This window comes from Ovis aries, chromosome 3 (genome assembly GCF_016772045.2).
Source record: "Ovis aries strain OAR_USU_Benz2616 breed Rambouillet chromosome 3, ARS-UI_Ramb_v3.0, whole genome shotgun sequence".
Lineage (NCBI taxonomy): Eukaryota > Metazoa > Chordata > Mammalia > Artiodactyla > Bovidae > Ovis > Ovis aries.
In genome coordinates this window covers 203,191,514-203,210,121 of record NC_056056.1, presented here as the reverse complement: position 1 = coordinate 203,210,121, position 18,608 = coordinate 203,191,514, and the positions used below count along the sequence as shown (strand labels likewise).

The 18,608-nt window shown below is 41.9% G+C and overlaps 1 protein-coding gene across 3 annotated transcripts in view; it reads right to left on the bottom strand.

Annotated features, from left to right (window-relative positions):
* Positions 1–16,876, bottom strand: part of LRP6 (LDL receptor related protein 6) — a 175,393-nt gene extending 158,517 nt beyond the window's left edge. For 2 of the 3 annotated variants that reach the window (XM_004006855.5, XM_004006856.5), the window contains exon 1: positions 16,242–16,613. In XM_004006855.5, the coding sequence (XP_004006904.1) occupies positions 16,242–16,296 (55 nt within the window). In that variant the 5' untranslated portion in view covers positions 16,297–16,613. Of the gene's footprint in view, positions 1–16,241; positions 16,614–16,725 lie in introns of those variants that run through there. The other variant, XM_042247517.2, reaches the window with a different exon arrangement.
* Positions 16,877–18,608: the final 1,732 nt, after the last annotated feature.

Here is an 18,608-nt window from a genome sequence, read left to right as displayed (position 1 = left end):
ACATTATAATTTCTACTAAACATCTGGTCTACAAAATCCAAAGAACCTTTCTGGTCATGTAAGTCCTCACAAGTCTTAAGAGTAACAACAAAAAAAAGCACGGGGCGGGGCGGGGGTGGGGGGAGTGGACAAGTCAATCTAAGTTAGCAATACTGATTACAACCAAGGATTTCTAAAGGACTACGTATAAATCTATACACACTATTAAAAAGAAATCCCAGAGTTCATCCTGTCCAAACATCCTTCTGATACTTGAATACTTTCTACAATATTGTCATCAATATCTATTTAGCAATATATTAAATGGGATATCTAAAAGGTGTAATTTGATTTCCAATACTGTTTTAATCTACTAAAGTAATACGCTGGATCCCCACACACTTTCTGAGTTGTAGCATATATGCCATGCATTCAATATTTTCATTCCAAGGCACTTACCTTCAGACTTCCTAATACCCAGACTTCCTAACTCAAATAATCACCACATCTCTTTAGTGAACCCTCACAAGAGCTCGGAAATCCTTATTTTCCTTTATTAACTTCCTACCAATCTTTCTCTGTTGCTACTGCTGAGTCGCTTCAGTCGTGTCCGACTCTGTGCGACCCCACAGACGGCAGCCCACCAGGCTCCCCCGTCCCTGGGATTCTCCAGGCAAAAACACTGGAGTGGGTTGCCATTTCCTTCTCCAATGCATGAAAGTGAAAAGTGAAAGTGAAGTTGCTCAGTCCTGTCCGACTCTTCGCAACCCCATGGACTGCAGCCCACCAGGCTCCTCCATCCATGGGATTTTCCAGGCAAAAGTACTGGAGTGGGGTGCCATCGCCTTCTCCGAATCTTTCTCTAGTGCCATTCTAACCTTTTTCTGCTTTCCTGAAGACAAATTCCATGCTCTGAATCCTTCATCCCACATCATCTCACAAAGTAATCTCAACGAAGCAGGAAGTGAGGTAAACATTATACATCCCCAACATCTTAAACCTCTCAAAAATCTCTTTATATCCCATCCATCAGCCTCTATGTTGTCCTCAGTCTCAAATGACAAGTTTCCCTTCCTCCCTTCTCAGTCTATACCTATATTTGCAACTAAAAGGCAGGTTAAGCATGACCAGAATAATTAACACTATATTATATGGAGAACATTCTACATAGGTGGGGATACGGTCAACATTTTTTTTCCAACTGGAAACAGACCTTTTAGGAAGCTCAATGAGCTCATCCTCTCATATACTCTCTCGTTTGAATGGTATATATATATTGGTCATTCTGTGAAATCTTTTTTCTTTTGTATATATGTTACATCATTTATATTCAATAAAATGCACAGATACATATTTAAAGTGTACAGTTCAATAAACTTTAATAAATGTATGCAACTGTGACAACCACTCCAATCAAGACAGAATATTTCCATTACTCCCAAAGTTCTCTGTTCCTTTGCCATACATCCCAGTTACTCCTGGCCCTGCCAACCACTGATCTGCTTTCTGTTGCTACTGATCAGCTTTGCCTGTTATCTAGATTTTTGTGGAATCTTGTATACTCTTTTGTTGGCATATTTTTGAGATTCATCCATTTTGTTGTATGTATCAACATTACTGTTGAGCAGAATTCCATTGTATGTATATACTAAAATTTGTTTATCCATTTTCCAGTGTGTAGACATTCAGACTGTTTACAGTTTTTAGCTATTATTAGTGACGCTGCTGTAACAATTCATGTACAAATTTTTGTGGAGTCATACATTTTCACTTCTCTTGAATAAACAAGTAGGAATGGGACTGCTGGGTCACATAGGAAGTTCGTATGCTGATCAACATTTTTGAATGCTGCAAAAAAGTCAAGAATTAAGGACAGATTGGCAAGTTGGATCTGGTTATGAAAACTTGGAGAAAGCAGTTTAGCTGAGCGATAGATGGGAAGTTGGACTAAAGGAGTCAATAGCTAACAGATGGTTAAATGAAGCGTACATCAATATTGTAAGATTTTGTGGTTAATTATTCTCTTGGTGATATAAAGGTTAGCTTTATTAAAAACAAAATGTTTTGATAGAGGGGACCTGGCAGGAGCCATTGCAGATATAAGCAGCAGGATGACGAGATGGCCAACCAGAAGCTGTATGGGTAGACCTGAAACTCGGGCTGGAGATGACTTGAAAATCACTGGACTCCGAGCTGCTTGTGATCAGGTAAACTCAGCTAACCTTCTCTTCTATACTTCCGTACTTAAAGAACAAGAGAATGGACAAGAAAATTTTACAAGTTGGCCATCTCTCCCTGCCATAAAATTAAATTCATCACCTTTCTCCCACAGGAAACCCTCAAGTCAATGATATCACAATTTTCCTAATTTCTCTGTTGTGTCATGGAGCCATCCTTGAGACCTTCCTTTCCCCCTTCTCTCCAGCCCCCATCTGCCAATTACAATCTTCTTGATTCTTCCTTAGCAGGTCCTTATCTCTGCCTCTTGTTTTGCACTTTTTAGACCACTACCCTACCCTACCCCTTCATTACCCCATGCTAAACTACCTCAACAGTAAAAGATCTCAACACTCTCCCTTCCCTTTTCTACTTCTTGTGTGTGTGTTAGTTGCTCAGTCGTGTCTGACTCTTTGTGACCCCATGGACTGGGTCCTGAGGGGTCCTGCCAGGATCCTCTGTCCATAGCATTCTCCCGGCAGGAATACTAGAATGGGTTGCCATTCCCTTCTCCAGGCGATATTCCCAATCCAGGGACTGAACCGGAGTCTCTTGCATTGAAGGCAGATTCTTTACCATCTGAATCACCAGGAAGCCTACTTCTAATACTTGTTATTTTATCCAATTCAAAAAGGTTTCTGATTTCCTTTGCCTAAAATTAAAAAGCCTCAATACCTCAGGGCTCCACTAGGTGACTTTTACCTATAACTCTACCTTACCCTGGGAGAAGACGATGGCACCCCACTCCAGTACTCCTGCCTGGAAAATCCCATGGACGGAGGAGCCTGGTAGGCTACAGTCCACAGGGTCGCAAAGAGTCGGACACGACTGAGCAACTTCATTTTCACTTTTCACTTTCATGCATTGGAGAAGGAAATAGCAACCCACTCCAGTGTTTTTGCCTGGAGAATCCCAGGGACGGCAGAGCCTGGTGGGCTGCCGTCTATGGATGGGGTCACACAGAGTTGGACACAACTGAAGCGACTTAGCAGCAGCAGCAGCAGCCCAGCTGACTCACTGACTTGGTCTGACCAGTTTAGTCAGGTTTCTCTGTTCCCCCACAGACCCCTAAACTTTGGCTAGCTCTAAGCTTAAGCAAGCCCATCCAGAACACCCTCTCTTAAGAACTCATTTGAAGTACCAGCTGACCACACACACACACACACACACACCCCACCCCACCCCTCCTGTTAAAACTGCCCGGGTCATGTCATCCACTAACCTCTAACCACTTGTCCCACTTTCCCACAAAGATCCTGCTGGTACTATTCACTGAAAGCCGTTTTTGTGTTTGATTCTGAGATACCTGCATACCTTGAGGTCAGGGCAATCTCCTTATTGCAAAAGCCTTTTCAAACAGAATCTCTCCTTGCCAAGTAGGAATTTATTTTTATTTGACATCTGTATAGTGACATGACTTGGATGAGGATTGGACCTCATCCATGCCACCCCCACCTCAATAATCATATTTCGAGAGTCATTTCAACTCCTCTCCTGCTAAGAGATTCAGGTATCTTTCCCGGAGTTTAAATCCTGAACCAGTGCTGCTGCTGCTGCTGCTAAGTCACTTCAGTCATGTCCGACTCTGTGCGAACCAATGCTATAGCCATCTTATCTACTACAACATGGTGAGAAGTTACTTTAATATTTTCCAGCAAAGAATTTTTTTGACTCTCTGACCCCAACACACCTCAACCATCACATTCCAATTCTTGAGTGGGAATATTCCCAGCTCTTCTGTGAGGCCTCTTTCCCGACTCCTACAGTGGAGATGACAGAAGGGAATTTCCTTGGTTCCTCACAAAGGAATACTCTTTCCCAGCTCTTTCAAAGTCTCATGTCTGGTTTAACTATCTAATCCCATAGATAATTCTCACTACACTGAACGCCCTTCCATCTTACCCAACATGCTTCACCATTACAGCACTAATTCAGTCCAGTATCTTCAAAAAATGGCAGACTTTTACTACGACAATTTAGAACTTCCATATCCTCCTTGAGAAACAGGATGGATCTCCCTAAAACCTCACCTTTTCCACCATCCTCTCCCTTCCTCCTTTTTACCACCCTCAAGCTTCCCTTCAGATCCGCCTGAATCCTTAACTGTCCTCCTTTAATACCTCAATCTCCTCCACCCTCCTTATCCACTCTTCTCACACCAACCCCTCAGCTCCCTGTAGTCACTATCACTTTAAGGCTCCCTTTAACTCACTAGGGACTCTTGGACCTGGAGTCAAAAGTACAAATTGGAAACAGGCTAGATCTTTTATCCACTCAAATTGAGCTTCTGAGACACCCAGACAGCCTGTGGTCTCTCTTCCACCCCTCACTCAAAAGGCAGTCCACAGTCTCCGTGAGATTACATGTCAGGGCAAAGAAAATCCAAAAGGTCTCCTCCACAAATCATGGTGGGAAGACGCTAGCCTTCACAGTGACTGAGTAGGTAACCTCAACCTGCCCTATCTGCCAGAAACACAATTAAAAATAAAGGAAGGAAGAGAATGAACTCTTCTATACAAACCATCAGTGAGCTGAAACTTTAAACTGAAGCTGTAGTAAGCTCTCTATTTAAGTGTTCCTATGTGTACATGTGTATGCATGTTATATGTATATGTGTAGATGTGTGTATATGTACATACATATGCATACATGTATCTATATGTGTGTATATATATCTATATATAGAATATATTAAAAAATTACTTCCCTACCTTCAGTTGGTATTGCCAAGTTTAATCTTACATTATGAAACCCCTTAAAGGAGTTCTATTCTGAGTAGAACTGATGGTGGTGGTGGTGGTGGCAGTGGCACAATTCTGTGAAAAGACTAAAAACTACTGAATTATACACTTGAATTGTATGGTGTCACTAAAGCTGTTAAAATGAAAACAACAGAAAGTGCTCATAGAAGATATTTCCAGAAATTAAGGAAATTAAAATTCTTAAACTTTCACAACTTTAATTATAGAAACTAACCCAAATGTACATTTAGGCAAATCTTTGGTATGTGAGACTAGTTTGATATCATAGGTTTAATAAAAACAGCTATGTCATCTGAGTTACAGGTATTAAGTATAACACAAGAGTACATTTTTGTTCTACTTGAAAACTCTCTTCCTAAACTTTTACAGGTTTATTGATAGAATAAACTAGCATTATATCTATATCTGTATTTAGACAAGTTGAGTCATTATTCTGACAAAGTGTATTTTGAAAGTAATTATATCTTGTAATAGCCCAACTTGAAGATCATTTCCAAAATCTTTTAGCATAAGTCTAAGGCTTTAAGTTACTAAGTTAGTTCGTGAATATTCATTAAATACCTAGGTCATTTCTATGTAAGACAGAACACTGAGGCATAAACATTTCAAGTTTATATAGGTTTCTGACTCTTATTTTCATGGCACCAAGAAGCTATGTATATTTGAGTCTTTAATAAATACATTCACTTCTGCCACACTGAGAAGTTGTACTATTTGGAAGAATATGACTATAAGAAGTTGTAAGTTGTAAGATGTATATTCATAAGCTCCGCCAGCCTACTACAAAATGCTGGTGTATGACAATTCACAATTCTTTACCTCATAGTTCTCTCTGTAAAATAGAAGTTACTGTAATTATAAATTACAATCTTGTATGTAAAGGAGACATTTTAAAGGAGAAATGATAACAGAAAGGAACAACTCTGTATACAAGTTATGCAAGATGTTGCTGTTAAGGAAAAAGAAAACAGTACTGAAGTAAAATGACTAGAAGTGTTTCAGAATGAGAAAAAGGGACATGTATACAACAAAACCTGAATAGAACAGAATGTTTTAACAAATTCTTGAAAAAAATAATTTTGTCATCAAAGCCACTAAGACCTGACAGATTTGTAAGATTTTCAGAAAATGCTTCACTATCAAATATACTTATATAAAACTAAAATCTGATTTTCTACTAAAATGACAAAAATTTTTTGGGTTACTGATCTGCTCTTAAAGAGGTTATAAAAGGTTTTTCTTTGCCTTCTGAGTAACCAATCTCCCAGGAAGCCAAAAATTCGGTGTCTTTTCAGAATTTCCTGTACTTGGTCTTAATTTTATCACATCTTACTATTTTTAAAAAGTCTTCTCACTTTTGAAAGAGCTAAGGTTGCTTCCTATGTTCACTTTCAAAAAATATTTGTTTTTGACACTGATCCATGATCCTATTTAATAGAATGTTCAAATTTCCTGACAGTTTTTGACATTCTGTTTTTTTAAAATAAAATACTAAATGATGTGTTTTGCACCTATAACTCTTTAGAATTTCCTAAAGGGCCTCTGGAAGTTCACAAAGGATTAATCCTTTCACCTTGTAAAAAGAGAGGCATTAAAAATAATTGGTTTATTTGATCAATGTTATGCTTCCAATGTTACGGGAAGCACAGTCAAGTCAGAAGAGATGCTTACCCTCCCTAAATTAAATCTGAATGGGTAAAATGTCAATATGATTAAAAGTTGAATGAGGTTCCTGGAAATTTATCATTAGTCTCAGCGTCCACAACATGTTTCTATTAATCAACAGACTGAGCAGTGCTTTCTCCAATATTACACAATAGTACAGTGTCAATTACAATTTTCATTACTCTTTTATGATTGTTTTTAGTATTATCTTGGTCATAACTTCATTTCTTTAATTTGAATACAGTATATTCTTGGTAGACCACTGAGGGTTCTCCATCAGGGACTCACACAACTTATTTATGGAATTTTATTAGACAGATGTTCACGATTTACTTGATAACCTTGATATTATTCTTCATATGCTCTAACTATATGCTTTAAGATACATTATGTCTCAGGATTACTACATACCTTTAAGTCTTCTTCTCTGCAAAGATTGTATTCCTTTATACTCATGAATCAATGTAATATCTACTTCTTAAAAATAAGATTAATCATTATGTTTACAGGTATTTTGCCTAAAACTTCTCTGAACTTATTTTGGTGTGCATACCATAAAAACAACCAAACTTATTTATCAGCTGCATTATTTTCTATAACAAACTCTCATCGCATCTTTCAGTTTTGAAATTACCCATAATAAACTATCACCATCACTTTAAGTCTTGTCATTAGAGTGCTGAGTGTTGTTTTACTTTGATGTTTCTCTGAAAGCACCTGCAAACCAGCTACAGGCCAAGCATTTGTCTTCAACAAGTATTGCTGAAAGAGGACTGTACTCTTGGACACAAGCTTCTGATGGCATCACTGAAATAACTTTGAGACTATACTGAGTCAGGATTATGAATCCATGAGACTGCTAACCCAAGATTTAGCAGAATAAGAATTAATCACTCAGGACTGAATAAACTGACACAGTGACTGTGAGTTTTAAAATACTGCTGATGCTTTAATGTCCTATTCTCTAGATATAAGGAATGTTTCTCTTTTCTCTTAAGCTACATGTAATTCAATGACAATGTAAGTAACCTACAATGCAAGTTTACTTCTGTAAATGAAAATAAGACATTTATCTTTATCTCCCTGATTCCATCATTCAAAAACAACACTCAGGTATTAACTGAGTTTTCTTATTTTCATGGCAATATAATTATTTGCATAAGTTCAATAAGAGTCTGAAACATTATTATGCAACCAAGGCTTTGACTGGATGTCATATTTGAAAGTCATGTTCCTTTAATCTAATACCACCAGACACTTTCAAGGAGCTGTGGTTGATTTAATGGAGCAATGCTTACAGTCCTCTTGGGAAAACCAGACTGGTACTTGGCTTACATAGTTCTCAGACTTAAAGGTAAAGTAAGCAAAGTTAATTTCAGGCAGGAACCCCAGGATATTCTGGGGACTTCAAGAATTCACCCAAATCTCTAAGTACTGCAAGTGAAATCCAATGGTGAGTACCTGACTTGGCTTTCTTGGCCTCAAGGGGCTTTTAAAGTTCATTCCAAGATTCCTTATTAAAAAATCCCACTGAAGCAAACTTAAAATGCCTACACCTACATAAATAATCAGACCAAACTTACAATGACTTTAGCCTACCTTGTTGTGGACTGAATGTTTGTGCCCCTCAAAATTCATATGCTGAAACCTTACACTCCCCCTCAAGTGAATGTTATCAGGAGGCAGGGCCTTGGGGAGGTCATAAGGGCGAAATCCTCATAAATGGGACCAGTACCCTTATAAGAGTCCAGGGAGAGCTCTTTTCTCTCTGCCCTGAGAGGATACAAAATGAAGTCTTAGCTGTTGCAACCTGAAGAGAGTCCTGACCAGAATCTGACCATACTGAGACCCTGCTGTTGGGCTATCAGCCTCCAGACTGTGATAAATGAAGTTCTGTTGTTTATAAGTCATCCAGTCTATAGTCTGTTAGAGCAGACTGAGTGGACTGAAACATATTCCTAAGACTGACAAATTTTGTTTTAAGCAACAGTAGGACTGACCAAGTGCTCAAAATGGCCCCTGCTTAGCCACTGACTTGGCTCGACCAAAAAGTCTAACTTTAGTCAGAATTTTCTCTTTCCTACAAGCCCCTAAAGTTTGGTTAGCCCTAAATTTAAGCAAGCTGATGTTTAGGTCCCCAACAGCTCTTTCCAGGCCATCAACCGACTCTGCAGGAAATTAGAAACTCCAGTTTCACTTTCCTCATCTTGAATCTGCTCACCATCACCCACTCAGCTCACACTCCTACAAAGTTCCTGCTAGACTGCTCACCCTTCATACAAATCTTTTTGTGTTTTATTTTGAAATGCCTGCAGATGGTGCAGTCAGAGCATTCTCCCTATTGCAATTATCTTTCTGAATAAAGTCTTTCCTTACTCAAACCTGGATTGGCTTTTACTTATCAGTAATACAACAAACCACCTACATGCAAACTCCAAAATTTAGTTCAGTTCAGTCGTGTCTGACTCTGCAATCCCATAGACCGCAGCCCGTCCGGCCTCCCTGTCCATCACCAACTAACCGGAGTTTACTCAAACTCATGCCCGTTGAGTCGGTGATGCCATCCAACCATCTCAATCCCTATCGTCCCCTTCTCCCGCCTTCAATCTTTCCCAGCATCAGGGTCTTTTCCAGTGAGTCACTTCTTAGCATCAGGTGGCCAAAGTATTGGGAGTTTCAGCTTCAGCATCAGTCCTTCCAATGAATATTCAGGACTGATTTCCTTTAGGACTGGTTGGATCTCCTTGCAGTCCAAGGGACTCTCAAGAGTCTTCTCCAACACCACAGTTCAAAAGCATCAATTCTTCAGCACTCAGCTCTCTTTATAGTCCAACTTTCACATCCATACATGACTACTGGAAAAACCATAGCTTTAACTAGACTGACCTTTGTTGGCAAAGTAATGTTTCTGCTTTTGAATATACTATCTAGGTTGGTCATAACTTTTCTTCCAAGGAGTAAGCGTCTTTTAATTTCATGGCTGCCGTCACCATCTGCAGTGATTTTGGAGCCCAAAAATAAACTCTGTCACTGTTTCCACTGTTTCCCCATCTATTTGTCATGAAGTGATGGGACCAGATGCCATGATCTTAAGTTTTCTGAATGTTGAGTTTTAAGCCAATTTTTTCACTCTCCTCTTTCACTTTCATCAAGAGGCTCTTTAGTTCTTCTTCGCTTTCTGCCATAAGGGTGGTGTCATCTGCATATCTGAAGTTATTGATATTTCTCCCGGCAATCTTGATTCCAGCTTGTGCTTCTTCCACCCCAGGGTTTCTCATGATGTACTCTGCAGATAAGTTAAATAAGCAGGGTGACAGTATACAGCCTTGACGTACTCCTTTTCCTATTTGGAACCAGTCTGTTGTCACCCTGCTTATTTAACTTATCTGCAGAGTACATCCTGAGAAACCCTGGGGTGGAAGAAGCACAAGCTGGAATCAAGATTGCTGGGCAAAAGAGCCTCTTGACCTCCAAAATTACAATGATATTTATTTTCCCCTATCAAAAGTGATTGGTATCACTTTCAAATCCATAAGGTACAGGTGAATTCAGATGCACACAGAAGGCACTGTGTGTAAAATTACTGTCCAGAGTACAAGCAATCTGGCCTTAGGTCAGTCATTCATCTTTCTAGTGTCAATTAGCAACTTAAAAATTCACTATTTTATTTTTTTGCCTAAAAGTATGATTTCACTCCACATCCCCAAGCTCCTGGCCCTTCCAAGCAAGGTATTACAGAAACAAAATTTAGCACTGAATTACTTAGTTTTCACTAAACTGAGCCCAGGCACATTTCAGAATTTTCCAATCTCTCATGTGAATGACCTAAACCTTTTGTGCGAAAAGTCACTACTGCCACAAATAACACTAACAGCTTGAGAAACAAAAGCAGGTACTAATAATAACAAATAACTGTTTTCCTTATACTTATGATGAATTATGTTTTAAATCAATAATCTCAAAGGCAAACATTCTATTCTTTAGGTTGCCTAGTCCAGGTATCTGACTAAATTTCCAAGTTATTCACAAGAAGCAGAATTCTATTCATTAAGGGGAGGCTCCTTTTACAGAAGAAATATAAAGACTCTCTCTCATATAAAGCATGAAACATACAAGGCAGGAGCTCAGTATAGTATTTACCCACCCTACAGGGAGAAGTCCATCAATCGAATGATTTTAATTATTATAAACAAATAATACAATGACAAACATTTCAATTAGAAATACTTTATTTTCTCCATAAATATGGGCAATTTTAAAATAAATATCATAACCAACTATTTATTCTTATTTATAATAATCACATAAAAGGTTCAAGTTGTAATCCCTTAAAAGGTAAGATAAATTAAGTAGATAGAGGCCGTGTTGTTTATTTAAATTAAAACAGAAAATATCGAAGTATTTCATGTAGTTCTAGTTGCAGAATAATCAAGTTCAAAACCTACTGGCCTAAAACAGTGCCCAAAACATGTTTTGTCTTTCCTGAGCATTAATATTTCTTTTAAATTAGCCATTTAACAATAGAAACTCTTCACACAAAATCTACTACTGACCATGCATTATGCTATCTATCCCTTTGCAAACAAAAAATGAGTTCTCACAGAAATCTTGGAAGATACTATCCCCATCTAATAGTAGGAACCAAAGCTAGGTAACCTGTCCAAGGGTGCCAAAGTGGTAGAAGACTTGAACTTGGTTTGTCAATAAAGCCTATAGCTTTCTGCTACAGTGCCCCTCCGTATAGTCTTCTGAGAATATGTTTGCAATAAAATTTCCATGATAAAAATCAATTTTCTCATAGTACTTACCCATGGCCTAAACATAACTATAACCTGTTTACTTATTTTTCTATTATGTTCAGTTTATAAATTCACATAGAATACTTTCCATTTATATACTCCTTCAAAGAACCTTCCTTGATACTCAAAAAAAGACTAACCTTTCTGATAGTCAGAGCATATACAATTAACTATACAGAAAAGCATTTCAGTTCAGCAAATGGAAAAATTTCAATTAAAGAAAAGAAAAATTCTCTGAAAAACTGAACCATGGGAAATTACTGTTAGGCCTGATGAAAACAATGAGCTGAAACCCAAAAGTTTCATAACCAAATTATTTCCTAGCCAGATGAGCAAATCTAAAGCCAAGTAAGTAAGCAGGGATTAAAGTATCAAATTTAATTATATGAAACTGTCATCAAATATCAATTCACATGACTCACCCTAATGCTTAAAAGGCTACCTAGCTCAGGTTCTCTCTACATGTGTTCTTGGAACACAGGTTCAGCAGAATGTTACAAAATTACAGAATTCACCAAAAAAAGTTCATTGTTGAGTTTGGGAAACAGTAGATTTTAACAAAGTTAAAACTGGTCTCTACCCTATAACCTCTCAGAGCCCTTAGTGTGTTACTATGAATTAAGAACCTGCAAAAGAAGATTCATTATCCTAATGAAGCTAATGAAGGTGTACAAAGATGAAATGACCTATCCAAGGTCACACAGCTAGCTACTGGCAAACTTAGAATGAGAATCAATTCTGATTCCCACTCCAAAATTCATTCTATCCTCCTAAGGTCTCATTATACTGGATATTAATTAATTCGCCAAGGACCACTCCTATAAAAATTTGAGATGGAAAACACTAGTGGCTTGTGCTAACAGTATTTACCACCACTGCCCCCCCCAACCCCACCAAAACAAATTAACAACAAAAGATGAGTAGCACAGGATTCTTACAAAACAACAAAGCCTTCTCAAAATATGCTGGGACACAGTATTTATAAAATTTACACACCTACGGTATTCCAAAACTTTTCAGTTCAGTCGCTCAGTCGTGTCCGACTCTTTTCAACCCCATGAATTGCAGCAAGCCAGGCCTCCCTGTCCATCACCATCTCCTGGAGTTCACTCAAACTCATGTCCATCAAGTCAGTGATGCCATCCAGCCATCTCATCCTCTGTCGTCCCCTTTCCCTCCTGCCCCCAATCCCTTCCAGCATCAAAGTCTTTTCCAATGAGTCAGCTCTTCGAATGAGGTGGCCAAAGGACTGGAGTTTGAGCTTCAGCATCATTCCCTCCAAAGAAATCCCAGGACCGATCTCCTTGCAGTCCAAGGGACTCTCAAGAGTCTTCTCCAACACCACAGTTCAAAAGTATCAATTCTCACGTGCTCAGCTTCTTCACAGTCCAACTCTCACATCCATACATGACTACTGGAAAAACCATAGCCTTGACTAGACAGACCTTTGTTGGCAAAGTAATGTCTCTGCTTTTGAATATGCTATCTAGGTTGGTCATAACTTTCCTTTTCTAGGAAATCAGAGCTATAATCTTTTCTAACCAGTAACTGGATGGAAGTTAAGGATGGCAACCTAGATGGTGAGGTCCATCAGAGCAGGGCCCATGTTGATTTTGCTTACCAATGTACCATCAGAGTCTGATACACAGTAGGTATTCCACAGCTAATCGCTGAAAGAATGAACAATAAATCCATGCTCTAATATTAATCAGCTGTAAGATTTTGATCAAGTTATAATCTCTCTGAATGTGAGTTTCCCCACTTGCAAATGAAGTGGTTAGACCAGAGGATCAAAATCTTTAAGAACTTGTGAATCTCATAGAAATTAAATCTCAAATCCCCAGCATCTGAGGATATGTCTACCATTGAAAATTGTAACAAAAAATAACATTTGCAAATCACTTTATATTCAGTATTTCATTTAATATGACCAAAAAATTTGCAAACTAGCTTGGTAATACTACCCACATTTTACATATAAAGAAACTGGAGCCCAGAGAAACTGACTAGATCAGAATCATAAGGTTATTTGGTAGTGAAGCACGGACTTTAGGAGAAGGCAATGGCAACCCACTCCAGTACTTTTGCCTGGAAAATCCCATGGACGGAGGAGCCTGGCAGGCTGGAGTCCATGGGGTCGCGAAGAGTCAGACAGGACTGAACGACTTCACTTTCACTTTTCACTTTTCTGCATTGGAGAAGGAAATGGCAACCCACTCCAGTGTTCTTGCCTAGAGAATCCCAGGGACAGGATTCCACATCTGTGGGGTCACACAGAATTGGACACAACTGAAGTGACTTAACAGCGGCAGCATGGACTTTAAACTCAAGATTTGGGTGCTGAAGTCCCCCAATCTTTCCATTACACCTTGTCCTCTGATGATAAGGATGAGGACACAGTCCAGATAATGATAGCATTATTTCCCGGCTTTCAGCTATTGATTTAACTGGGCCAGAGGACCAAAGGTCTCCCAAACTCTCCCATCATCCCATCTTCCCAATGTTAAACCTCCAACTCTTCTGTGAAGAAAAGTGATCTTAATACAACAAGTGATCTTAATACAACAAAGTAATCACTTCTCCCTGGAGTCCAAGATTAACTAATAACACAATTTTAAGAGGATGACATTATCAAGGAATGAGAAGAACCTAAATTATGAATAAAAATCTTTCACAGTAAAAATAGTTTTAGTTCAAATATATACCCATGGTTAAGTATGTTAAATTCAAAGGCCACCTTAAACCATGATTAGACTATATTTAAAATAAGAGCTTCACTTTTGGAAATTCTGTTGGTGGAAATGAAGCAATTTGCACTATTAACTTTTCTAGGTCTTCTTACATAATATCATACGTCACAATATTATTTCAAATGTAACTTCTCTTAACTCCAATAATGAATAAACTCAATTCTGGGCTCAATTCTGGTGTTAAACAAGTGGCATTTACAACATAACCTCCTCTTCCAAGAAATACAACTGGGCAACCAGAAGCATCTGGGTAATGGAATGCAATTTCACCAAGGCTTTAACCCAACAGGGGACTCTATTTGTTAATTCTATTAACCTTCTGTCTTAAAATATACCCATATTCTATGTCAAATAAAATTGTTTCTCACAACTATAGCAAAATCCCCTTCAATAGGAACTATATCATACTAAAATGAATATATAATTACTAGACCTCTCAAGTACATACCACTACATCCAATTCTCTGCCAAGAAAATAAAATAAGCACTAGCTTTCTAAAGTTTACACGTGGAAATAGTTTAGAATACGCTTACAATGAGTTGTAATTAAGTATAAGTATATAAAACAGGCAGACCTAATAATCCTGCTGTTGCGGCTGCTGTTCAGTCACTTCAGCTGTGTCTCAGTTAAATCAACAGCTCTTTTGTGACCCCCAAGGACTGTAGCTTGCCAGACTCCTTGGTCCATGGGATTTCCCAGGCAAGAACATTGGAGTGGGTTGCCATTTCCTTCTCCAGGGGATCTCCCTGAATAATCCTGAAGTGTAACTAAAGAAAAAAATTCCTCCTCCAAAACAATGTCAATCACGCTTATCCAATAAACATATACTCAGAAATGGCATATCCAGCTCATTTATAACACAAGACTGTTACTATTGTGTTCTGGAAACTAAAGTAAGTGTGCACATTGAACATAAATTTAGCCTATTAAATTAACAGCTAAAAATCTCCTTAGACCCAAGAGGTCCCATACCTGAAAAGAACTGACCGTGAACACAAGCGAGAATTGTTAACTGAAACCAAAGCTTCAAGTCATTCCATCAATTGGTACTTAAATTCCTCTGCTGGTAAATGCCCCATAGCATCAGAGTCATCACCACTTCACCACTGATGTGAGAAGAGCTGTTGAAATCTTGCAGGCCAGTCAAAAACCTCAGTGAACTGTCACAAAAAAGTCGCAGCATGTGTGACAGTTTCGCAGGCCAATCTAAAAAACAAAACCTGGGACCATTGAATTTACGCGATTCTCAGGGCAAATTACCTAGAATAGCCTATGTTATTTACCAACGTGCCACGCAGTCTCCAGGGGAGCGCAGCAGATGATAACTTAGGTCCCAGGACAGGCTCCTCTCCACCAAGGATGACTTTCCTACTTGGTGCCAACTGTACACTTGCATGCTCCGAAAATAGGGGCAAGTCCTGAATGCCAGAGGTTGCAAGGGCAACGTTTCTATTTTATTACGGGCTGGAGCCCAGGCGATTCCCCAAGGCTGAAAACACTCGACCTATAACCTCGGAGTCCCTTTCCAACTATGCTCTCACCCACGATCATTACATCCTCCACGGAAACCAGTTATTAGTTGCTACAAGGCCTGGAAAAAATAGTAAGAGGGCTCTAAAAGTTCACGGGACCCACAGGGAAAAGGTGGGGGCTTGGAGGGAGAAATCCAAGCGCTGAAGCATCTTGGGCTCCAACGTTCCGAGAGCCAAGATCCATACAAAGCCCCTCGTCCCCGGTGACTGCAGGCAGGAGACCCACCGATCTCCAGTCACTCGGACAGGATGGGGCTCCGGGGGGAGGTCACCCCGCCAGGCAGCCCGGACGAACGCTCTGTCCGGACGCGGTGGGGCAAGCGAGGCGGGGGCTGCAGCGTGGCCGGGCGGAGCGCGCAGCCCCTTCTCCCGGGCCCCTTGCTCCCTCCTTCCCCACGACCAGGCCTCTCCCAACTCCTTCCCCAGCTTCGCCTCCCCCACCCTCCCCTCCCCTCCGTAGACACAACAGAACGAGACCCCCTCCTTCCCTCCCGCAAACCCCACCAACTTTCCCGTCCCCCCGCTTTCTCTCCCACCTCTCAGGAGCACGCAGAAACTGCAGGCCAGGAGGCTCCTCAGGACGGCCCCCATCTTCCCTGCTCGCGTTCGCTTCTCTCACCGGCGAGGGGCGGCCCGAAGAGGGGGAGGCGAGGAGCCGGGGCGGCCGCCGCAGCGGCAGGTCTGCACGCTCATGCTTCCCAGCTTTCCAGAGAGAAGAAAGAAAAGGGGGCCCGTCAAGGCTCCGCGCGCGCTGCCGCCGCCGCCGCCCTCTCTACCGCGCCGCTCCGCCCGGAGCTCGCGCGACGCCAGCGTCTGCTTCCATCCCGCCGCCTCCTCCCCCGGCGCCCCGCTTCCCCCGCGCAGCTCCTCATTCAGCCTCTTCCTCTCACGCAGCGGCGCAGGGATACGCCTCCCACCGTCACGGATCGCCGCCGAGGTCTCCCTGCGCGCGGGCGAGCCCTCCCCTCCCTCGGTGCCGCCTCCCGGGCAGGTTAGAAAAGGAGAGGAAACCGTGCGCACAGCCTCGGCGAGGAGACCCCGGGAGATCTGCGGGACCAGTAGAAGCGGGCCAGAGGGGACAGGCCGCCCAGTGGCGCATTCCGAAGGGATTCTTTCCCGGGCCGGACCCTTCGGCCCTCCCCGCGGAGGGCGTGAAGCGACGTCGAACAACATCGGGAGCCGGCGTGGTCGGGACTACTTTCTGCGGCTCGGCCCGGCAGCCGCCTGCGCCGCTCTTTGTGCGGCCGCCGCCGACCGAGCCAGGTGAGGCTCCAGGTCCACGCCGGCCGCCACCTGGGCCGGGGCCAAGGTGGGCGGCAGGAGACGGCTGGCTGGGCCTGCAGAGCCGCAGGTCCACGCTCGGAGATTCACCTAGATCCCGATACGAGGCATGACTTTAGTCCCAGGGTTGGAAATCTGTTTAAGCATCTTTTTTTTTTTTTTTTAAGGAAAATGAAAACTAATATTGCTTCCATCGGCTTTCAACATGGATCTGGTGAAGGGTATTCAAACGCCAACAGAAAACTGAATTTTTTTTTTAATTTTCTCCTGGTTTCCCAGAACTACAGACTGCCCCCCCCCCCCCCCCCCCCAAGGACTAAAGGATTTCTAACCCGGCAGATAAAATTCCAAGATAAATGCGTCAGCACCTAACAAAGCAAAGGGACGGTGGGCAGAACGGTGCTAGGATTTTGCAAACTGCGTTTAGTGATGAATGTCTGGCATGTTGTGACGATCCGCTCTCAGATTGAGGAGGAAAAGATTCCTCGGAATCTCAGACTCGATTTTGCACAGCCTCTGGCCGGCTGCTCGCCGCAGCAGCCGCCTTTCACTGGGCGTTCAGGAGTAACGGCCCAGAAGCCCTTGGAATCACGTGGCAGCTTGGGGGTGGGGGGTGCGGGTGAAGCTGGGATGGCACCACTGAGAGTTAACCTAAAGGAGCCATCAGCAGCAATCCATCCACCTGTCACTCAACCTTACTGTGGGCAGGTGGCGCGGAGCTGGAGCTACTCCAGCAGTGGTACTCAATATCGTAGTAACACTGAGGTTCACCAAGTGCTGCTCACAGTCAGATTTGACACTCATAACTACCCTGGGGTAAGACAGGTTGTGTCACTTGGCATCCTCATTGCAGAAGAGGAAAATGGGAAACTAGGGGATTCAATGACTTTCCCAAGGTCACTCACGTAGACTATAGCAAGTCCTAACCTAACCCAGGTCTTCCGACCACAGATGCTCTGCTATTTCCAGGAAATGGACACCGAGCCAAGGTGATGCGTGTCTGTAAGCAGATTGTTTAGCGAATCAGTCGTGTCCGACTCTCATGGGACCCCGGAGACTGTAGGCCGCCAGGCTCCTCCGTCCATGGGATTTTCCAGGCAAGAGTACTGGAGTGGGATGCCATTGCCTTCTCTATCCAGGCAGGCTCAGTTCAGTTCAGTCGCTCAGTCGTGTAGGACTCTTTGCGACCCCATGAATGGCAGCCCGCCAGGCCTCCCTGTCCATCACCATCTCTGGGAGCTCATTCAGACTCACGTCCATCGAGTCTGTGATGCCATCCAGCCATCTCATCCTGGGTCATCCCCTTCTCCTCCTGCCCCCAATCCCTCCCAGCATCAGAGCCTTTTCCAATGAGTCAACTCTCCACATGAGGTGGCCAAAGTACTGGAGCTTCAGCTTCAGCATCATTCCTTCCAAAGAAATCCCAGGGTTGATCTCCTTCAGACTGGACTGGTTGGATCTCCTTGTAGTCCAAGGGACTCTCAAGACTCTTCTCCAACACCACAGTTCAAAAGCATCAATTCTTCGGCGCTCAGCCTTCTTCACAGTCCAACTCTCACATCCATACATGACCACAGGAAAAACCATAGCCTTGACTAGATGGACCTTAGTCGGCAAAGTAA